Here is a 24,054-nt window from a genome sequence, read left to right as displayed (position 1 = left end):
GAGTGCCGTCTGCTCGGAGTTAGCCCCTCCTTTTCCATTGTTCTAATCGTGCGCGCACTGTTGACGTAACATAGGCAGTCACTGTGCATGGTTACTTCCAGGTCTGCGTGTTTCTCAAGCGTGACAATCGGTGCCACTAATTCTGTAGCCTGTGCTGAAAAGTGAGGCTTTGATCTTGCACTTGTCATTACTTCAAATTCCCCATTAGTCTTGTGCCTTACAGCAGCACCAGAATGTATTTGCCCACCAGTTTGATCGATACTTGAAGAACCATCAATAAAAAGAATCTTCCCCAGCTGCCAAAGCATTTTCTTTTACTCTCGGTATCTCATAGTATTCCTCATATTTTGAGCAATCATTTACATGCTAGTCTTCTGCCAGTGGTTCAGCTACAAACGTGTCAGGGTTCACTGTTTTACATTTTGCTATTTTAATCGCTGGATTTGATATATCTACCTCCTAAGCAGAAGCTCTTTGAAATGTCAGTGTACCTTTTGGGTTCCTCTATCAGCAAATAATGAATGCTCAACAAACGTGGAACACCCCATTACTATGCAGGCAGATTTATTGATGGCGAACGCGGCGGCTGCCAATGATTGTTTGCAAGGGAAGTGACCCCTCATTACTGGGTCCAGAAGCCCACTGTAATATGCTAGAGGCTTGTACCCCAACGTAGTTCTCTGCGTGGGTACTGCTGTCATAACTGTTCCATTTCTTGTGCGAGAAAAAATAATTCTTCAGAATAATTAGGAATCCCTAAGACTGGAGCTGTGCAAATTGCCTTTTTTAACTCCTCAAACCCTTCCTCCATTTCCTAGGTCCATAAAATCTTTTCCTGGCTTTGTTGTGCCCTTTTCAGGGCTTGCAACAATGGCCTTGTGTATAACCTATAATCAAATACCCATGCTCTTACATAATTGCACAGTCATAAAAATTGCTGCATGTGCTTTACCGTGTGTGATTTCGCTGTTTTCAAAATTGCCTCAGCCCTTTCAGATGTAACTTTCTTTCCTTCATGCGAAATTAACTGGCCTATGTATAACGGCTCTTTTTGGCAATACTGCAATCTTTCTTTGTCCACTTATGTCCTTTCTCTGCTAAAATAATCATTAGCTGAACTGAGTCACATCTGCACTCTTCCTCTGATATACTGCAGACCAAAATATCATCTACATATTGCAAAACACACAGCAAATCAATATTGCTTAAGTCCATCTGCAGTATTCTGTTCTGTTAAAGATCGATGGTGACTCACAGTACCCTTGGCGTAATCTTGTGCTTTTCAGTTTAGTCTAACGAAACATAAATGACATCAGATCTTGACAATCTTTATGCAACGGGATTGAGAAAACAGATTTTTCAAGTCCATCACCATGACATTTCGTGCTTCTGGGGGAATACTACACAGACGGCACACTGCTGGGTTAGGAACTAAAGGAAACTCTGCATCCATAATCTGGTTAATTGGGCGCATATCTTGAATTAAACGCCACGACTCCCTGCCCCCGCACCCCTTCCCCTTGACCCCAAGATTTTTTTGATGGGATACACTGCGGTATTGCATAGTCACTCTGACTTCACAAAAAATGCCTTTGTCCATCATGGTGGATATTATCTTAAAAATACCCTTGTCTGCCTCTCGAGACATGGGATACTGTCGTGCTCGAGGTAAAATTGCTCCTGGCTTCAGTTTAATCTCAACTTCTCCAACCCCCTTTAATAGGCCTACTGCATAGGGGCCCATAGTCCATAAAGAAACTGCCACTTTTGCCATGTCTTCATCAAAAAGTGTGACATCATCCTCCGTGGAACCTCGCGTCTTTCGGCCCTAACCCAATATGTAATGATCATCTTGAATACTACCTCGTCAACAGATGGGTCATCCTTAAATATGTCCGCATCAGTGACGTCTGTTAATCTGTAACACTCTCCAATAGCAATTACTGTGCTCCGTGATCTGCCATTATTAAATCCCATGAGCATGGCCAAGACCTCTCGTACTACAGCTGCTTGTAACTCAAAGGGAAAAATCCACCCCCCCGCCCCCCTCCTCTTCGACCATGGGTTTTCTGGCCTAAAGAGGCATTCATTAGGTATTCTCATTAGAGTTAGATAGTTAATACCAAATCCACTAAACCAGGCAGCCATGTTAACAAAATGCATACCCTATAATGAAATACATCTGGTTGTAACGGTACCCCTGGTATGGCTATTTGAGTTGTAAATGCCATAATGAATTAATTTACATTTAAATAATGTATTCCTGGCATTGAACACACTATGGGCCTCATTACGAGTCTGGCGGTAACCGTGCCGGAAAAACTGGCAGGTTACCGCTGGACCCGTATTACCATTCCGCCTCTGTGATTCCCGGAATCACCAGGGCATTATGACCCCTGTGACCCGGGAATTCTGGAGGCGGAATTCTACAAGTCCCCATTCCCACGGAGTCCCATAGGACTCCATGTGAAAGGGGACAATGGAAAAACCGGTTCCGTCTATGACGGAGCCGGTGTTTCCATGTCCGCCTGCAGGCAGGCAGTGTAAATACCGCCAGGTCAGACCTGGTGGGAGTGACACCTCCTGCCTGCAGGACTCTTAATCAGCCGGTCTGGAAAGAACGGTGGCGGTGGTTTTACCGCCACGGTTCTTTCCGGACCGGCAGGGTCGTAATGAGGCCCTATGCCTTAATCAGTAAAAGAAATTGTCATGTTTAGCTTAGTCATTAAATCTCGACCCAGTATATTAACCAGTGTCTGTTTTGAATACAACAATGGGACAAGCATATCCCATTCTCCTATAGAGACTGGCATTTTTTTCAGTAAAGGGAACTCTACTTGTAGCTCCTGTGAAACCCTGAGCATTCATGGCATTACCGGATAATACTTTTTTCCCTCCTGTATACATGAGCGATTTGCACCTGTGTCTACCAAAAAAGAAAAGGATTTGCCTCCTATCATGACGTCAACCCTCGGTTCCTCTTGAGGATTTGGTGTTACTGATAGTACTCAACACATCAAGTCGTCACCCAGTGAGCTGTCCTATTGTGGGTACATGCTTATTCCTGTTCCCGTGAAAGGATTCCCACCCTCGATAGTGACTCCCTCCTACTCTAGGAATTAATAGCTGTCCTGTGTTTGTGCTCTGCTGTATCTGCATGGGTGCATGTTGCGACTGCCCTTGGCACAAACCAGTCCCCTACAATAGTTGCTGTGAGGCTTTGCCTATAGACATGCGCAGGGTAGTGTAGCTGTTCCAATGCCACCCTTAAGGCTACAGGCATCACCGGTTTACCAGTGCTTTCCTGTCGTCACAGTGCCTTTGTGGCAGATTCAGTGGTGCTTGCTGTGGTTGCAAAGCCTGTTGTATTTTCTGTGCCTGTGTTTGATAGACTGTTTGATCTTGGGCAAACCCGTCCCTACTTTTTGAGCTATATGCAGGCAGATAAGCAGCCCCCCCCACCCTTGAGAACTGCCCATTCTACACATACCCTTGGCTCCCACATATTTGTGCTATGTGCCCTGTCATTCCAACATACAGGAGGGAGTCTTCTGACCTGTCCTCCCTGCATGCCCTGGTTATCATTCTGCATAGACTGAAACTCACCTTGGTTACTCTGGAAGTTCCTTTGATTATTCTGGAAGCCTCCTCTTCCACTGAAGTTTCCCCTACCTTGTGGCATAAATCCATTCCCTCCTTGATCGACCTGTCTTTGGATATTCACCTGCAGCATACCTGCTACTTGCTGCGATCCTGACCCTTCTCCGCTATTTAACATTTCCCCTTCTATAGCATACTTCAATAGATTTTTCTGTACTAACTTAGCATCCTCCAAGCTTCCTACCATCTTCGCTTTTGATTTTTCTCGTGCAATGATGCGCTATGGTCAGCTGTATTTCTGGCCATGGTTTTGCTTCCATAACAACCAGTTTCTTGAGCTGTCTCTGCACCTTGTCTGGTAACCCTTGGCATAATACATGATAAAACACAGGTATAGATTTTTCCCCATGGCTCGCGTTTGTCCAAGCTGCATTGCTCTTAGAAATTCTGAATGTAAATAAGCAGATTGTCCCCCTTCCTGCATTTTACGTGCCATTCTAGCACCCGTATCTGCCATATCGGGATATGGTACTCAAAGTGCTTTCCAGATTTCCGCTCTACAATTATTAAACGGCACACCATCATGAGCTGTCTGGCCAGTGACACCTGTGTATCCTGCTCTCGACCAAATGTCATCAGCTCTTTCTCCAAGTATAGCTGCTAGAAGACTCTTAATGTCCCCTATAGCTAGCGTATTGCCTCCTGTCATTTTCTCTCACTCATAGATCCATTTTCTGGCGCCCGACGCCGACTCGGGAGTTTACACCTTAGATTATCCTTATCCATTTGGGGCCATGGTATATACTGTGGTCTGGTTCCTCCTTTATCTATCAACGGGGACTGCGAGATCCCAAAAGCACACTAGTCTCCCATCGTCTGCCTATCCATAGCAGGGACATTGGTTCCACACTGTCTTTTTCCCGGTAGTGACCTTAGCCTGCTCACATAAGGTGGCGAGTCCCCCTTCACACTATGGATTCGCCCTTTAGGTCGATTTGGAAGTGCCAGCAGCTCTGGCATCCTCGGTTTAGGTAGGGCCAGATCTGACCATCTTACTTCCCTGTCTGTTGGAGTACACCCCTCAGGACCACATGCATTATCGCCCTCATCCCCATGGAAGGTTGCTCTGTCTTCTTCTGACATATCTTGTCCCCAACTAGTGTGGCTTCCCTCTTTCTCATCGGTTTAACGTTTGTTCGTCCAAAGACAGGGCTGTGTGCTCGAGGCTAAACAAACCTCCCTCCTTGCCTCGTGACTGAGCACCTTCAAATGGATAGTTTTTACCTTTTTTTTTGTTCACTTTTGGTCCTCATTTCATGATGAACCTTTTTCTCAAATGCTTATATCAAAATCGTCCTCTAAATCGACCATAGACTGTCCTGGCATTGGTTTGTGTGTCGGGAAAAATTGTTCTATGTCCTCCCATGCTACTACTGTATTTGGTTCCATTAACTCTTTCTCAATACGATCAATGTCACATGCCCTCTGCCTTCTGTTTCGTTCCATTTCCTCGTTAAACAAATCGTTTCTTTGCTTCCTCCCTGGCCATTTCCTCTTCCTGTCTTTTCACCTCTCTTCTCTCGTTTGCCCTAGGCACTTCTTAATCTCTGCGTCTTTACATTCTTTTATCTCTTATTTTCTGTTCCTTTTCTTCTTTTCTTTACTAGCTTATCTCGTTCTTCGATTATTGCTCTTTGCCTGCTATCATATTTTTTTCTGCTCGCTCCTGCTTTTTCAACTGTTCATCCTGATACAGTTGTTCTCGTCATTTTCTACTTTCTTTTAGCTTCATCTTCCTTCAATCATTTCTCTCATTCCTCGTCTTTTTTTATGTTGCTCGTTCTGATCTTCCTTCTGTCTTCCTCAATGCTCTTTCCATCAAGTTTGAGCAATATCTGACCGCCCATCCATTTGTTCAGTATGAGCACTACCTCATCAGCTTTCTTACATTCCTTTCCATCTCTTTATTTCTCTCTCTACATCTAGGGACATACCTTGTCGTTCACTTCTCTCCTTGTCCTGTGGGACTTTAGGGAACACATTTTTCTGGAGTCTTTTCTAGACTCTCGTTGCTGCTACATGCAGGCGACTTATGTGTCTGGTTGCTATACCCTGTCGCCGCCTTAAGCTCTCGTAAAGGATACAATCCTTCGGACTATCGCCATTTACTTAAGGTGCGGTGGGGGAGAAGAAGGCTCAACACCCCCCCCTCTTTACACTGGTTAAGCATCCAGTCTTCAGGAGGTAGGTCATCCTCCTGGGACATCTTCCAAAGCTCTAAGCTGGCTAACCTCTTTTCTAATTTCTTTTTCCTGTTTATGCTGCGTGCAAGTATGTCGTCATGTTTTACAAAACTGCTTTAGACAGTGATTCCCCCCCCCCCTTGTGGCCATGGCATGAACATTTTATCTGCTGTGCCCTTAACCCATTCTGCACTTTACTGCTTGAGCTTAGTTGCGTGTTTTGCCAATAAATCTTCCTGACCTGGGTCAACCCAGAACGTTTTGATTATACTGGTGGCTTATTTTTCCTTATACCTCTGAGTGGGAACCTTAACCCACACAAACAGAATCTTACTCTTTTTATGTTTCATATTATTTAGACTCCATAGTGTCTTTTTAATTCCATCCTCTGACACTGTTTTGCACATAGTGCCTATTGTTGCTGGGATGCCCTTTGGGTTCCCCTTTTAACTTTCTCTTGCTAACCTTGTTGGAACTACAGTTCCCAAGGGTAGAAAGGATGTTTGGATCCCTTTTACAATTTATTTGGTGAAACCAGCACACTCCACCTTACGTGGAGTGCTGGGGAGATGCAATGTATCCCCTTGCACACTAAAACTGTCACATTTCTATTACAGGGACTAGCTTACCTTTAATGGCTGGTGGCAGTGATGCCTTTTACTAATTTGGTGCACCTTTACCGCAGGCTGTTCGCATCTGCAGTAAAGGCACCCAAGGGTGCTCATTTTACCAAAATGTCACTGGTCTTGATTTTTTGCCATTTTAGTGTATGTTGTCCTTCCTTCCCCTGACATCCAGGGCGGGAAATCCCTTTGTGTATTTTTTATCTCCGGCGGGAGTCCTATGGACTCCCCGCTCAGGCACCAGTCTGTCTGTGAAGGCAGGAAGTGAGAGAGGAGACCAACTTCAAAGCCCTTTGTCTTCCTGAATGGGCACACACTCCCAGTGAGGGGCAGGCTGTCCTAATTGGATAACCAGACTGCCACTTGTTGTAAAAAGCAGGGAGGGAATGCAGATGTTGTGCTGTAGGTCCTGTTAAATTCCCCCGAACCTCGAAGCTGAAGTCAAGTCGACCACTGGAACCAAAACCGAAGAGTATGATGAAGGAAAACAGACTGAGAAGATGTCCAGCGACCGTAGAACCTGCTGTGTAACCTGAGTCTGCTGTAGCCCTTCCTTCCAAACGACCTGGGGACTCTGAAAATGACGACCCCAACCCAGAGCCTGGTGAGACACACTAGACTCTGCATTTAGAGCCATCCCACGCCATGCTGTGACTTTGTGGGCTGCAATATCCTGGGACCTCAAGCCATTGTGTGGTGCATGGTCTTCAGAATCTCGCTGAAACTTCGTGGGCATCCTGCTGGATCTCCCGAGGCACGATTCCAGTCCTAAAAGCTCCCTCACCAGACTGCTGGACCTTTGTAACAACGAGAATCCGGCCAGCGATATTCTGTCGTCTTCTGTGCTCCTGAAAAACATGCCAAATCCTGCCAAATCCTGAGAGCCGCGAGGAAAACCTTCCCTAGAGCCTTCCCTGTTGTTCCCTCCTGCAAAATCCCTTCCAGTGTCCTGTTTTCAGTCACCACAACAAGAAATCCACCAGCCAGGTTTTTGGCAGCAGATAATGAAGTCCTCCTGCTGCAAAATCTTCTTCTGTGCTGGCTTGGGTATTTACTTAAGTCTGTTGTGAATTTCGTTTTGGGGTGCTTTCTGTGATTGGATGCCTCTTGTCCAGTTCACAAAGGCTCACTGCTGGAATCCGCCCAGGGTGTCTTCTGTGAAGCCCCTGGACCCTCAACTAACTCTAAAGTAAAATACTCACCTGTTTGAACAGTCTTCCTTAGGAACGCTGACATTTGCTACTTAAGAACCTATCCTACCACTGCCTGTTGGACACTAGACCCTAGTGACCCCCCCCCCCCCCTTCTCCCACTGGGAACACTCATGCTCCAAGAATAAGGGAAAGACTTTTAAAGGATTGAGCCTTTTGCCTAGAAAAGAGAATAAGTGTTTTAAAGTTACTTACGTAAAATAACTGGTTGGTAACTAACTCAGAGTGAACAGTTACAAAAATGATTACTTACCTTAGAAATGTTCTGCCATTCTGTAAAGTATATGTAACATCTTTCTTTCCTTAGAAACTGTTTCACCAGTCTAAAGAAGTAAATGTAAGGATATTTTACTCGCCTGTGAATTGGTTGTGCCTCTTGCCTAAAAGTAATGCTGTTGGCTTCCCTAATATTTCTTTCAGAAAATGAGTGTGCACGTTTCCCAACTGGGTCTTGCTTCCCCTCACTTGCTGTTAACCTATCCAGAATAAGTCTGCATTAGGTTTTACCTACCTAGAATAAAATTGAGTCATGTATAAAGAGTAACACTGGGTTTTGCTTTCCCTGTCCTGTTTTAGATGGACACAAAAACACTCTTGGGTGTATACCTGCCCCAAGTTACTGATAGCTCCTTGAAATAGTATATGGGTTTTACTTACATGGAGGTAGCTGTGTGCCATCCTAAAATAAGTTACAATAGTTACTGCTTATCTAAATCTGTGTTTCACTGATCTCAAAAGCACCTGTAATTGAATATTACATCCTTGGGTTTTACTCACCTAGTATAACTGTTTTATCACGAAAGTAGTTATAGGTTTATACTGTTCCTAGTAGCTGTGTTTCACTAGATCAGAAATGTATATTGTCCAGTTGATATGACTGTGATTTTGTGCCGAGCGTCGCAGTACAACTGATGGGGTCTACTACCCTGGTATTACTGAATGTAATCTGAAATTAACCATTGGTTTTACTCCCAAAGAATAGGTGTGTCCTATACTGAATGTGTTTCAAAAGTGGTTTGACTTCCCTAGAACTACTTTTGTTAGGGTTCTCAGAAATGTGCTAATTCCCTCCACCATGGAGACCCCCAGCAACTTTGCTGGATTTTGAGGACTTGATTTTTTTAACCTGGAGAGAGAGAGATCCTTTTTCCCCCCACTCTTTCATGTATTCTAATGTGATTTCTGAACTTTGTGTTTCTTTTGATTATGGAGACTGACAAACTGCATAGGCATCATCGTTTTCATTGTGTCAAACAGCACCTTCAGTGCAGTGGCACAGGGAAGTCTTTCAGACTTCCCGAAGGTTTGAATACCTTCTCTGGGATAAAATACTGTTTCCAGAGCAGTAAAGTGAAATTGACTTTACTTACATTTGTACATTTCTAGAACCAGTACACACTATCTTACAATAGGGTGCTGGAGGGGTTACATACATAGTAAATAAGATATATCTCCTCATCCAGGCATGGATGGCATCTCACGGCCTCTGCCTGAACGACGACAAGACTGAGTTACTGATCCTCGGCTCAGAGCTGGCCATCAAAAATCTTGACCCAAACTATACCTCATTCAACATTGACAATAATGTCATCAAAGTGATGCCTGCAGTCAAAACCCTCGGGGTCTATCTCGACTCAGCGCTCACTTTCAAGAAACAAACCAACTCACTAGCATCTTCCACGGCATATACTTGCAAATTGATCTGAGCATGTAAACCATTTCTAACTGAGACTAGCTGCATTACACTAGCTAATGCACTCATATCCAAGCTGGATTACTGTAATGCTCTATATGCAGGATCTAACAAGTATATCCTTGATAAACTCCAAACTCTCCAAAATAACGCTATTAGAGTAGCTTTAAATATTCCTAACAGAGCTCATATCTCCACCTCTAGGAAAAATATCCACTGGCTAAATATCAAAGACAGGATTGCCCTCAAAACACTTTCCCTCACCTCTAAATGTCTTGCCTTAACAATATAGCTCCCCCTTACCTGGTAAACCGAGTCAACAAGAGAACTTCAAACCGTCCCACTAGAATGACTAATGCCTACACCTTAGTGGTGCCCAGATACAAAAAGAGTACAGCGGGCGGCTCCAGTTTTCCAGTCATAGCTGCGTAAACCTGGTACAAACTCCCTATGGATCTCAGAATGGACCAACCTTACCCTAGCTTCAGGCGGAAAGTCCTCACCTGGATACGTTCCAATGACACTTAGCTCGACTGTCCCACTACCACCCGCTCCAGAAACCTTAAATGACTGCAACCAGATGAATTGATTTCTGGTTAACTAGCTTGAACTGTAGTCTTGCATTTTCTTGTACATGCACCTTTGTTACTAATGTGAACTGTATAACTGTATCTTTTCCTGTAACCAAGTTCTCAAGTATCCTTCTATTGTCTGCGCCCAGCTACCCCTTGGGTTTGGTTTTGCGCTATACCAAATAAACAAACAAACATAGTATCCCCTTTGTCTAGCTTCTCATGTAATATTTTCATGTTACCCTTCCCTCACTGAATGGCTGGTGGCAGTGGTTGCATTTTAACTACCGTGGTGTGCATTTACCACGGCTGAATTTGCAGCTGCAGTAAAGCACCCCAGGGTGCAATTTTTGGCAAAATAGTCCAGTCTTCTTTTTTCGCCATTTCTTTGTGGAAAGGGCCTTCTTGAGATTTACTTTGTACGCAAAACAGGTTTGGTCCCTTTGTTCGCTTTGCCTTTGGCGGGATTCACAAGTGAAGGCTGCCTCTGGTTCCAGGGTGTCTGGTGGGGGCACGAAGTGAGGGAGGTGCCCGAGACTCCCTGTGCTTAGTTTCCTAGGAAACCCAAATGCACTCTGTAGTGATTTGACCGGCTGACTGTCCGGCAAGGACAGCCACCGTGCTGGGTGACTGACAGCTAGGCTGGAATGAATGGGATAGAACTGAATAAAAGGCGAGGCTTTAGTCGACCACTGGATGAAGGAACCGAAGAAGAACTTGAAGAGGACGCCTGCTTCAACTCCTGGACCATTGGTTTGCCCGGTGAAGCCCTGCTGCTGTGCTGAAACTCATAATTCATATCGACAGAGAAACCCCTGCAAGGACGACTTCTCCCCTTGAGTTGGTGGAACTAATCAACTCCAAAGTAAGCCACATGGACATTTTCTCAGAGCTTGTTGCCTTTCCACCGAGTTGCTGCTGTAAACCGAATAGCCTGGTAAAGGAACACCAGATTGTGTGCGTTGCTTTTAAGTTGGCCAAGAGCTCCACGAAGATCCTCCGGACTCCCAGGAAGCAGGACTGACCGAGCCTCAGCCCCCTCAACAGAGTGCGGGACCCCAGAAGCAAGGAAAGTTCATCTCAACAGCCAGGAACCGCAGTTTTGCTATTTGTGGTAGTTGCAAGGAGCTGAAACACTGAAGTGCCACTTGTTGGAAAGATTGCCGGTTGCGAGCGGTGACTGTCCCATTGCAGGCGTCCCCAGAAGTCCTCCCTCTTGTCCCCACGACTGAGGCCCAGGAACAGAGATCTGCAGAGCTGCACAGGAACAGAAGTCCTCTGCTGCACTTTTTCTTCAATACAAAGGTACTGTAAAGTCTGAGAGAAGTTACCTCTTGTTGTAGAGTTGCTTGCATATTCTACTACGCACAGATCTGAACAGCTTGTGGCCCTAAATTGATTCTTCTTTTCTTCAAAGACTTCTAAAAGATTGTGCAAAGACTTTTCCTACTTACCAGAAGGTCTTCAGCCCATAAAATAATTTTGCCCATTGACTTTGGCTTAACCTGTTATAACTGAATGCCTCTGCTAAGTGGATCTAAAAGTATTTGCCTGCTTAAGAATATTTGTGATCCCTTGTTTGTTCTAATAACCTTTTCCTTTAACGAATTTCTAAAAATATTCTAAATGCAACAGTAAGATATTAATGTCCCCAGCACCCTAGTTATTGAAGTCACCTGAGGGTGTAGTTTGTGACTGGGCCATCCCAAAAGGGTCTTCACTGATTTTAGAATATTAGGAGTGTGTGTTTTGAAGTGTATTTGACGGGAAGCAAAATGGATCTGTACTATGGGCACATGCCATTCAGGCCTCGATTCTGACCTGGAACTATGCCATTTGTTTATGAAAGAAACCATACTTTGCACACTTATCTGCTACAAATGTCATCTTTATTCTGACTGTTTATTCTATTCATAATATTGATCGTGGTTTAATGTTATACACAATACATAATAATCATAGTCATTGAAGTTCAGCATTCTAGATCACTAAGGGTTTGTATCAGGGTAATCTAATTTGCACAATACTATGTTATATGCAGTTTAAGACTACCAAGACAAACCAAGTTTTGGGGAATCTATAAAGTAAATAAACCCTACATTAAATCTGAAAACGTGACAACCATTAGAAAGCAGGAGTCAATACTACCGGGAATGCTATCTTGTCCCAAAATGGCGTCTGCACGTGCGTGATGTCATTGCACACGTAAACGCGATGACGTCATTGCACAATATAAATAACAGCCATTTTTAATCCTCAATGGCAACCAAACCATTTGAACGCTCGTAGACCAACACCTCCAATCTTCATAGGTAAGCACATTATGCGGGTATAAACAATCTATTTCAATCAGTACACCTTTGATTGAGAAAACACCTTTGATTGAGAAATATTGACCATAATTTAATTTGGACAATAATTATAAGATACAAATTATTGTTCTCAAACATCACCATTACTAACTCATCCTGTAACAAGTACCATTTCTACTAGTTAAGAAACAATCATTTATAAGTGTAACTTTTTCCAATTTACCTTTTATTAATGACCCTAGAATTTTGGCCCTACAACATGGTTTTGTCTTGTTTTACAGGTTATTCATTCATGAAACAAATGGAATTCAACCAATACAGAATAGAATGAGAATTGAACCTATTCATTAATGTAATTGATAGGATATAAAATCATTTTTCATCAAGTACTGCACCACCTGAAGAACCGCTTGACATAAAAACGCGGGGAAACACGTGTCGAGGTCCAGACATTTAGATTAAACCTGAACCCAAGAGGTTCAGTTATTGAACTCAAGGTATTATTTCCCAAGAGTATCACTTTTTGCAATACAACAAAACCAGTGAATTCAACTGAATGACATTTTCTTTTTTCATCTTTTAATTTCAAAACAACCAGAGAAGCAAAAATGTTTTTCTCGATATAAGCATGAATCCTTAACTAATAAACAATCAAGCTGTGCTCCTAATCGAGTGTACCATTATATTTATGTAGATAAAAGCGCAACTCGGGACTTCCAATTTTTTTCAAAGTTTGTTCATAGTCCTGACCAGTCTTAGGACATAGTCCCAGTTAGCAGCTTACCTGTAGTCTAAACATACAAAACTGGTAAGCGCCAGTGGTGTTAAAGACTGGACATCATCGATCAACACCACCAACCTGTGTAGAACAGACTTATACCAAAGGTTGGTTTCCTATTGACAGGAGGTCAGGGTTGTTGGACAGCACCCAAAGGGTACTGCATACAATCTTGACTAACAGTGTTCCAAATTAGGTTATATACTCTGGTCTGTGCACCTTCAAGCATAGTGTTGTGTTTTTACAATTGTAGTTCTATATACTGTGATAGTACTTACTTTCCCCCATTATTTATCTGGGCCTATTTGCATTTAAATCATTTTATTTTTCCAATAAATAGAGTTTCAGTGTTTCTTTGGACCATTTTTATTACAATTTCATTTGTACTCATTCTACAGCCCTCTCTCACGCCTAAAATAATCCTGGCTGCTCTGTCTACGGTACCAACGAACTCAGGTGGTACTGCCTTGTACCAAGAGTAGTAGTGTACTGTCTCAGTTGAATGGTTTTGATGAAGTTTGGTAGAACTTCAGAAAAACTGCTCCAACAAGTACAGGTCAGAAAGATTTGTCATTGCTATGAGAATCTTACCCAAGCCCCACCAATCGCCATTCAAGCCTTTCATGTAAATATGGGGAGTGACTCCCGGGTGGACAGCCAACCTCCCAATTTAAACTGGTTCCATGAATGCACACTGCAGGACAAAGATGAGGAGAGTTTTGGTTACCTCCCCCACTTCTGTTCTTTCATGCATTTCAAGGGAATCCCACCGAAAACAAAAGACCCATCAAGACCTCCCCCACTCTGGCAGGTGTTTGAACTGATTTTCTATACTGTGGCCTGGTGGACAGATGTCTAGAAGGCCAACCTATATTGTGACAGGGACAACTCTGGGTGCTGTAGCCAAACCAGTTCAAGGTAGCAAGGAGAGTGGTCGGAAATACCCAATTTGTTCGGAAAGAAAATAGATCGAATGGTACAAATGACTGATTTCGTCCAGTACCATTTGATCCCTGCCAAAAATACTCCACATGTGGAGCGGTGGTTGCGGGGATCCGATATTGTTGGCATCAGGGGGTGTCTCCTGCTTCCTCAAAATCGGAAGCGGCGAGCCCAAAAAGAAGAAAAAGGGACCCTGCAGCCTCAGATCTGACACGCGTTGGGGGGGATGGAATGGACGCTGCAGCGTCCAGTAGAGGTGAATGCGGGAGATGGAAGAAAGGTAAATGGGGGGGGGTGCTTCTGGCAGTTGGGGGGGGTACAGGTGTTTCTTTTTAATTTGTGATTTGTTCATTAAGTTTGCAGTGCCTTTTCAAACCTGTCATTCTTAAAAAAAACATTTACGGTACTTTCTGCCTCGATCAATTCAGTCACGATCAATCAACCCAAATCCAATGGTCCAGGGTAAGTCTCGAGAGTGGTGAGCTTGAAAGGGGTTCACAATGAGCACACACAGCAAAACAGTCAAGGAACACACTTGTACAAACGGGTATGAAACTACTTCTTTACTTATGGCCAAATAACAGTGAAAAAGGACTACAATGAGGTAATATTATCACGCAACACTAAAATTGCATACATATGTATAATTACTGGAACAGGGCAAAATGCATATCAAACCCCTGAAAAGAAAGGTACAGATTAGTATTAGCACTACAAGTCCACAGAGAATCAACCCTAACTTCAGATGTTCATCCCTAAAATGTATGGGGCCTTTTGCCCAAATGTTTAGCAACATTCCACACAGTTTATGAACCTGGAAAAAATAGTTAGGGTCTCTGGGGTCCAGTGAACAGTTCAAAGTGTCGGGGGGGATGAGTTAAACTAGCTAACAAACGTGTTCCCAACTTTCGGAGTGCTTGTGTGAACAAGCAATGGCAAAGCCAAAGTGTTAGGTTTTATAAAAGTTATTTTTTTTTTAAAAAGGGAGTTAGGGGTGCGGGTAATTATTGCTATAACTCACACCCCGTACTCCGATTCTTCATGAGACTTGACAGGTTGTTTGAAGAAGGCCCAAGGTTGCTTTTCCCACTATCTTCCTCAGCCCTTAATTCCCAGGGGTTGCAGGTTCGAGAAGCTCTCCGGTCTGTGTCTAATGCTGGTGCAAGGTCTCCCAGTTGAAGACTACAGCAGAACTCTATGCAGAACCCCTCTCGACAGGAATGGACGCAGGTAAGTGGTTTTGGACGAGGGCTACAGATGCACAGCAATGCAAAGGAATTCACTTGCCACGGCCAGACCTTTCCTCCTTTCCCGGTTCCCCTTGATGCTAGGATCATAACATTTCTCCGAGGTAAGTCTTGTAGCACAAGCTCAGGATTCCATCCCCCCACCACCTCACCCACCCCCCCTTGAGTTCCAGGCCTCAATCCGGAACAGCGACTTCTTCAGCACGTCGGCTGGTCAGCCACACGGCTTCCTGGTGCACTTCCGGAGGCTCTTCTTCATAGGACTCCGAGCTGATGTCTAATGAATGTTCCCTCCACTCAAAGGGTTGCTGCTCCTTCGTAGGACTGCTGGAGATCTTTTACAGGACAGGGCTCTACCAGGGCCGTAGCTGAAGTCTGTCGCCAAGCCTTTTTTCCGACGGTTCCACGGTATCCTCGCAAGTCTTGTACCTGTAAAGGAGTCTTGGCTCCTTCAGTTTCTTTTAGGGTCTCTCTAGAGTGGGTGCAGGTGTCCTCTTCTTATCCTAAAAGCCAGGTAAGAGCAGCAGCCCCACTAGCTGTTAGGAAAGATTTTTCTTTAATGCAACTTTCCTTCCATTTTTATGAACCCCCTAACTTTTATTTTTGATCGTAACCTGTACTTTTTACAGTGCAGTGAAGCCCTAAGCTTCACTACAATGTCTTTTTCCCATCTGTTATGGGAAAACTGACATGTCCTTCAGGCCGTCTGTACTGGGACACTTTATTTCCCTTAGTCTGGTTACTTTGTTACGACTGTAGTAACTTGTTATCACTTGTGGTAACTTATCATTGTAAAATGCATCTTCAATACAGTACAATGGTGTGCACTTTTGTTTTTGACATAGACTAACACTCAAAGGAGTTTTGGTTACTCAGTGTGCTAAATGGACAAGCTGGTGGCAGCAGTGACGTTTTACAATTCTTTTGGTGCTTTTCGTGTTAGCCTTAATAACTATGGCTAGTGACCAAACAAGGCCATACCAAATGCATTTAGGCTAAAGTGAAATGCACCAAAGAATTGTGGAAATTCACTGCTGCCACCAGTTTGTTTTTTTTAGCCCACCTACAGTAACCAAAAATCCTCTGCGTGGTAGTCTAGGGCAAAATAAAGTGTTCTCCATTGTACTGCATTGTAAGATACAATGATAAAAAGTTACCAAAACATTTGGTGTTCCATAGAAATGAAAGGGAAGATGCAGTAAAGAGGAATCTTTCTTGGCACTACGTAGAAGAAGACTTGAGTAAAATCAAATCGCCATGAACAAGGCTTAAAGTACAGCCACCATTTTAGGCAAATGCTGACCCTTGTCACTTACCACAGCTGTGAAGACAGCTGTTGGGGAGAATTTAAATTTCTGTGCCAATTCCCTTTAACCTTCGAGACCCCCAGCTCTTCTGCTGGACTCGGGGGACTTTTGAATTTTAACTCCTGAGTGAGTGGTACTTTTTTCTCATTCTCCCATGTGTTTTTTCTTACTAGGATTTTTGTTTCTTGCTGTTTCATGAAGTCTGGTAAACTTCATAGGCATCTGCTTTTTGCATTGTGATACACAGCAACTTCTGTGCAGTGTCACTGAGAAGTCCCTTGGACTTCTCTTGATGTTTAACTACATTTTCTTGGGTGAACTACTGTTCTCAAATAGTAAGATGACCCCGGTTTTACTTTTTCTTTTGTGGGTCCAGCACGCACCACCCGATGTGCAGTGCTGGGGGGGGGGGTACATAGTAACTGTTATCCCACTCCTCATATAATATTCTGTTACACTAACTCACTGGAATGGCTGGTGGCAGTGGTTCCTTCTTTACTATCTTGTGCCATGTATCTCCAGGCTGAATCCTCAGCTTCAGTACAGCACCCGAGGGTGACCATTTTTCCAACATGGCCCAGTCTTCTTTTTTCGCCGTTTCTTGTCAGTTAGTTCTTTATGGGCTTTTACTCTGTTAGAATCGGTTTTGAGTCCTTTGTGCATTTTGCCTTTGGTGGGCTTCAGCGTCCCGAAAATTTCTGTCTCTAGGTGTGGATGAGTGAAACCAGTTCCGATTGGCGGCTGGCTGTCTTGGAGGACAGCCACCCTGCTGGGTGATTGACAGCCTAGGGCTGTGAAGCAATGGGAATTTATTTAAAAGGCAAGGTTTTTGGGACTAGAGGCAGAATCGACCAATGGAAGACAACATCCGACAAAGATGTGAAGACACGCCAGCAGCACCCTCCTGGACCGTGAAGTGCCCGGTGAAGCCTTGCAGCTGTTCTGACCCCATGTTCGTTTTGACTGGGAAGGCCTGCACGGGACGACTTCCTCCCTTGGGCTGATGGGACCAACTAGCCTCAAGATAAACTCCCGACTTGCTGCGACTTTCCAAGGCTGCAGAATCCCAATACCCAAGGACCCCCGACAATCATCTTGTGCATTGTCTTCGGAAGTGCGAATCTGACCAAAACTTCGTGGGCATCCAGAGGACCCCACAGAAGCAGGACAATCTTCACCCAGAGTCCCCTCACCAGATTCCAGGACCGAGGGATCCAGTAACTTCTAACCAGAGCTGTTCGTTGAGCTGTTTCGCTGAGAAAACCACAACGTGCTGCTGAATGAGGGAGAAGCCATTGCTGCCGAGTCTGTCCCTCGAGTGCTGCCACAGGAGCCCGCCAGACGTCGTCATTTTCTTCACCACAACCAAGGACCAGGAACAAGGGTCTGCTGCACTGCAACAAGTAGGCATCCAGCTGGAACAAATTCTTCAGCTCACAGGTACTGTAAGGCTTGGGTACATCAACCTTTTGCCAGTTGTGGAGTTATGGGTCGTCCTACTTTAGGGAGTGCTGTTTTACCTTCTTTAGAGTTGACCTCAACTCGCTTGCACTGGCCTTTCAGCTTGTGCTTCTTCAAGGTGACTCCTCTTGAGTGTGATTTTCTATTTGAACTACTGACTTTGCACAAACATTTTCTAAGAAGGGAGCATCAGAACTTTGTACTAGCCCATTGACTTTGGCTGTCCTTGCTCCCTAAAGGCCCCCTTCTCAACCTATTGGCTTTGGCACTGCTTGTACCCATAAAGGTTTTACTTGTTGAACACTGTTATTGCTGGGATAAAAGGAAGCCTACACCCTTCTGGGAGAATCGAACTGTTTTTCTAAATACAAAGTCTGTTGTAATCTAACTAAAACCTTTCCCTCCTTATAACTCAATACTGTAAAGGTGATACAAAATAAGTGTTGTTGACCTCAAATGACAACATTCTGTGCTGGAAATGTATAACATATGAAACCTTACTCACCTGCTTTATTCTTCTTATTGAATTGAATCCTAACTTGGGATTAATGTTACTATTTGCTGCTTTTTAAAGAGTGCTTTAAATAGCAGTGTGTATATATAAATAAATATGTATACTATAACTTTAAGTGTGTAAGTGTTTGCTTGGATACCTGTCTTTACTGATTTCATTGTACAGCTCTACATCTTGCATTACCCCCCATTCTTAAGATAAGCCTGGTTGCTCAGTGACACCATCAACCTGTGTAGTACAGGCCTATATTAAATTGTGGGTTACTTGATAACAAGAGATGTCTTGTGTAGTCCCACACCAATTGGACTGCATAGTCTCTTACCGAGCAGCCTGTTGTAAGGCCACAAACAGTCATGCAAAAAGGTACACTGCCACCAGCCTGTCAGATTAACTTGTAACAGCAAATAAAAGTTAATGGAACAGTGAGAATAGGGAGACTGTTTCCCCTCAGCACTCCACATAAGGTGGGTTGTGTGGAGCTCACAAAATAAAAAACAGCAGGGTCAATAGGGTGTCTCCCTTCCCTGGTAACTATAGTTAACCCAGGTAAAATAAAAAGCAAAGCTCAAGGAGCTTACAGTGACACTGCACAGAAAGGGCTGTGTGCTTCAATAGTAAAAGGTAGATGCCAGAAAACATGGAGGAAGGCATAACTTAAAGTACAAAAAAAGAGGGACCAATTACAGAGTATGATATATTTATAACGACTAGGTGATTGTGGGAAAATGTTCGCACTTACTGAGGGGAATCGGTGACGGGGGACTCACAGGTGGAGAGAATTTCACTCCAAAAAGTTTACTCAAACATTTTTTTTTTTCTTAAAACCGCCCGCCAAGTTAGTGCATATATCTTACGAAATGTACAACTGTGGCCTAAATGAGTTTTGAAAGTTGAATATATTTAACGTTTGGTATAATGCACCCGCCCCTAATTAGCTCCTGGATTACATGTGTTTGGCATAGATCTCTCTACAGCTTCTTTTTGTTGTATGAGATGATGTAAACTATAATAGATGTTTGCTTAAAAGTACTGTCTGGGCAGATTTGTAATTCTTGTGGCTGGTCTTGCAGGGTGGTACAGAAGCAAATGGCATTCATGCTAGGTCGACATGGGGTGTTCCTGGAACTGAACGAGGATGTGGAGGAATATGAAGATTTAACAGAAATTATGTCTAATGTCCAGCTGAACAGTAATTTCCTTGCCCTTGCTCGTGAGGTGAGTTAGGCTGGCCGGACCTGGATGCCTGAGCTTGCCCGCACATTAGAGAATGGTGCAGCCTTGTAAGATGCTACCCACAACTAGACAGTTAACATGCAAACTAATAATGTATGGTTAGTGGTGCTGGCACATGTTTACTAAGATGTATTGTATGATTGGGAAAGAGTTTTGTGGGTGGTGTTGGGATTACAAGAGGCTATCCCAAACTAATGACGTTGTAAAAGATGTGAGTTGAATGGTCATTGTAGTGTGATGCACCAGATGTATAGCAGTGGTTGTTTGATGGTGGCGTTCATGCATGGAGATGGTTGGCTCTGGTGGTAGAAGTCCATTCACTTGGATAGTTAGACATGACTGGTGTCAGTTGGGCATTCAGAAATGTAAATTTTGGTTAAGGCTCGATATTAATTAAGCGTGTCGGAAATGGTTTGAGTTGCAGTAGAGGTTGGGCCTGAATTATGGAGAAAGGTTTTGGTTAAATGCTTGGGATTGCAAGAATTAATAATGGATCACTGTAGAGTTTGGGCCAAAAATGCATTGACCAGTGTGTGCATGCAGTCATTCGAAAGAACACCATGTTTTTTGGGAGTTTATGGTCCAATTTTTTTTTCCGCAGTTGGATATTATGGAACCCAAAGTCCCGGACGATATCTATAAAACTCATCTGGAAAACAATCGTAAGTGAAAAACGTTCACACACAATTTTTTTTAATTTGTTTTCGATGTTGGTATACTTGGGTAATTGTAGTTTCTCCAGCATGAGGTCTGGCATGGATTCGCATGCTCATGAATATTCCCTGTCGTCGGGCTGGGAATCCTTGGTAAAGAAAAAATCTGTATCCGTATCCGTATCAGTTTCATTTCTGATCTGTCTTTCTTACCAGTAACCAATCACTGGTCTCTGGGTCATACTGTCCCCAGCCAATGACTGCCCTCTCCCTAAGCCCCGCCCCTGGCAGCCATCCTCAGATTTTTACCGCACGTTCAAGTGTTGGGAGTCCTCATGCTATAGCTCTCGAGCTTTTACTGCGTTTTGCGCTTTTTTAAAGGGATTGATCTCATTTCTCGGTTTAATCGAGTCTCAAGCTCCACCGTTTCTACTTCAGATCAACGGGGACCCGTTTCGGATTTATCTAAGCCCCTCAAGGGTGAAGTTTTCATCGAATTACGCTTCTTGGAGGATTCCAGAAGTTTCTGAGGCCTACCCCGCGGACGAGAAAAACATGGCCCAGTAGAAGGGAAGCTCGACTCCCGGCAAACTGTTCAGGATCTGCCCTGGATGTAACCTACAAGATGTGTTCAAGGAGGACGAGCATTCGAAATGCCTTTACTGCCTCCACGAGGACAAAACGCACGTGGAGAAGGACTGTGCGTTTCGCATGAACGTGTCGGATCGTACTATAAGGGATCGTCGGATCAGTCTCTCCAACTGGCTGGAATGCAAGAGCCTAGCGGGTGAGAAGAAATCAGAGTGGTCTTCTAAGTCCTGTGAGGGTGCCCCGGGGACGGGGGCCCAACAGAAGGAAAAGCACCGCGAGTCAGCGGGCACCGGGCGCGCCGAACGGTCGGGCTCCTCGGCTGCCAGGCAGGGCGCACCTTCACCGACGCCATCAACCACGAGCCAACGCTCTGGCTCGGAAGAGAAAATCCGAGAACCCGGCTAAGCTTCTGGAGAGGCCCCGGTCGATCTCGAAGGAACTGGCCGAGGTGGAGCGAGGCGGTGACACTCCCCCGAAGGTCAAGACCTCAAGCGCGCCCAAGGTGGTGAAGGCCTTGATTAACACGGCTAAGGCCTCTATCGAGGGAGTCGCTGCGGCCCTGGCAAAGCCTGTGAAGGCTATCCCAGTGGAGGCGACCTCGGGGGCCCAGAGTTTCCCTGCCTCCGAAGACCCCCGTGAAGACCCCAGTGGAAAAAGAGGGGGGGGGAGTGAGGGCGGTGGCCATTACGGACACGGACACAACCTCTGAGGAGGAACTGATCAAAAATTTGGAAGAGGCCCGGTCCCACAGGAGGAATCCCGACGAGGGGGACGACGAGAGCGAGGGTGGCAACGACGACTAGGTTCCCCTGGATGAGGAGCAACCATCCCACCCGTCGCAGCCCGAGCCGCAGGACAACTCGGCAGCCATTTTGACGGCAATCCAAGCTTTATGCACGGAGAATTCATCCAGTGCCCCTTCAGCCCTCACGGCCTTCTCAGCCTTTGTTGCCTTCCTCGGTCCCGAGGGACGACACAGGAACAGACACGGCCACGACGGGGATGGATGACGATGGCGGTGTTGACGGGACTGACCTCCCGTCTCTGATTCCTCGGGCATCCCCTGCCCGACGAGATTGGCTCCTTCCACGCCATGATTGCCAGGGCATCTGAGCTTTTTCAGCTCTGCCCCGAAGAGAAGAAGGAAGACTTCCTCTACCAACGCCGCAAGGCCAAGAGGAAGAAGGTCCTCGCAGTGCCGTTGCTGGATGGCATCTGGGATGAGGGACTTGCCCTCCTCCAGAACCAGTCCATGACACCTGCCAAGAGGGACTGGTACGAGAAGAAGTACTGGGTCCCCGATGCCATTCTGCCTTAGGGCACAACCGACCCCGGATTCGGTCGTCTCAGCAGCGGCCAAGAAGAAAGCAGGGGGTGGGCGCATCGGCTTCATCTTCAACTTCCCCACCGGACGGCCAGGTAAAGAAGCTGGATGCCATGGGACGAGGAGTCCTCTCGTCAACGACGACGATTAAGGTGGCCAACGCCCTAGCGATTGTGGCCCGCTACGACAGGGAATTGTGGTACAAGATCGCACCCCTGTTGCGCTTCCTCCCGGACGACAAGAGGGCAGTGGCCCTGGCGATCCTACAGGAGGGTGAGGTGGCGTTGGACCACGCCATAACTGTGGCAACGGACATTGCCGACACCGGTTTCCGCTAGTTGGGCAACAGCGTTTGCCTTCGGGGGTGGCTCAAGGCGACGGATATCTGCCAGGACGTGCAAGCCAAGGTTTTGGACATGCCCTTTGACGGGAACAATCTGTTTGGAAAGACAGTGGATGAGTCACTGCAGGCCATCGAGACCGACAGACGACTCGGGCCTTGGGAGTTCTGCAGCAACGGCGGCCGCCCTTTCGGAACTCCGGAGGTAAGCAAGGTGCCTCCAAAGGATTCGGAGGTGGCTCCTCGACCTACTGTCAGGCGGCCCGCTCCTCGTCGCAAGAAGCCTACAGGGGACGAGGCAAGTCAGGCGGATCTCGCCGTCGTCACCAGGGAGGCCAAGGAGGCAAGGCTGCTTCCAAGCAAGACTGCACCGGCCGTTGGGTCGGGCCCCCACGGAAGCACCCCGGTGGGAAGCCGGCTGGCGAAGTTCGTCAGCGTGTGGGAGTCCATCTCCACCGACCGTTGGGTGCTGGATGCCCTCGCCCACGGGCACACTCTGGAATTTCTAAAGAAGTGCCCCCGAATTCCTCCAGTGGCCAGGAAGGAAAACCACGTCCCTCAACTGCTGTTAGAGCTAAGGGCGATGCTCAAGAAAGGAGCCATCGAGCTCGTTCCCAAAGAGGCTCCGGGGCTCCGGAGTATACTCAAGATACTTCCTCGTCAGGGAGAAGACAAGAGGTTGGCGTCCCATCGGCTAAACAAATACATCAAGGCACAGAAGTTCCGGATGGTCACCCTCCAACACGTGCTGGACCAGCTGGAGGAAGGCGACTTCCTATCGTTGTTGGATTTGGAGGATGCGTACTTTCACATCCCCCATCCTAAAAGGACACCGAAAGTTTCTCGGGTTTGTAGTCCAAGGGCGGCACTACCAGTCCAAGGCTCTCCCGTTCGGATTAAAGTCAGCGCCCAGGGTGTTCACAAAGTGCCTAGCACCAGTGGCGGAGCGGCTGCGCGTGCAGGGGATCCACGTCTACCCGCTACCTGTACGAATGGCTCATCCGAAAAGGGACAAGGGAACTCTGCATCGAACACAGAGCAAAGACCGTCCGGCTGCTCACGAACCTGGGATTCTCCATCAACTTCCCCAAATCCCACCTGGTTCTGTCGCAGGTCACGCTGTTTCTGGGAGCCAAGCTCGATACAGCGGCTCGATTGGCCTCGCCTGGGCAAGGTACAGCGTCTGCTGGCCACGGACGTGGCCAGAGTGAGGTCCATCAAGTCCCTTCTCGGCATGATGTCCTCTTGCATCTATCTGGTGCGCCTGCTTCGGATGCTCCCTCTGCAGGAGTTCCTCGACGCCCGTTGGATGCAAGCGACTGGCAGCTTCGAGGACAAGATCTCGCTCAACAAAGTATTCCGCCAAGCAATTCGTTGGTGGGGCACCCGCGCGCCTCTCGCGGCGGGCAC

General features: G+C 45.8%; 1 protein-coding gene across 1 annotated transcript in view; it reads left to right on the top strand.

Moving 5' to 3' along the window:
- PSMD2 (proteasome 26S subunit ubiquitin receptor, non-ATPase 2) overlaps positions 1-24,054 on the top strand; it is a 674,802-nt gene that overhangs the window by 133,727 nt on the left and 517,021 nt on the right. Inside the window, exons 7-8 of the mRNA XM_069618807.1 lie at positions 19,574-19,718; positions 20,338-20,398. Of these exons, the coding sequence (XP_069474908.1) occupies positions 19,574-19,718; positions 20,338-20,398 (206 nt within the window). The remainder of the gene's footprint in view (positions 1-19,573; positions 19,719-20,337; positions 20,399-24,054) is intronic.

Source organism: Ambystoma mexicanum, chromosome 10 (genome assembly GCF_040938575.1).
Source record: "Ambystoma mexicanum isolate Mex_15411 chromosome 10, UKY_AmexF1_1, whole genome shotgun sequence".
NCBI lineage: Eukaryota > Metazoa > Chordata > Amphibia > Caudata > Ambystomatidae > Ambystoma > Ambystoma mexicanum.
This window is presented reverse-complemented; position numbering and strand designations above follow the sequence as displayed.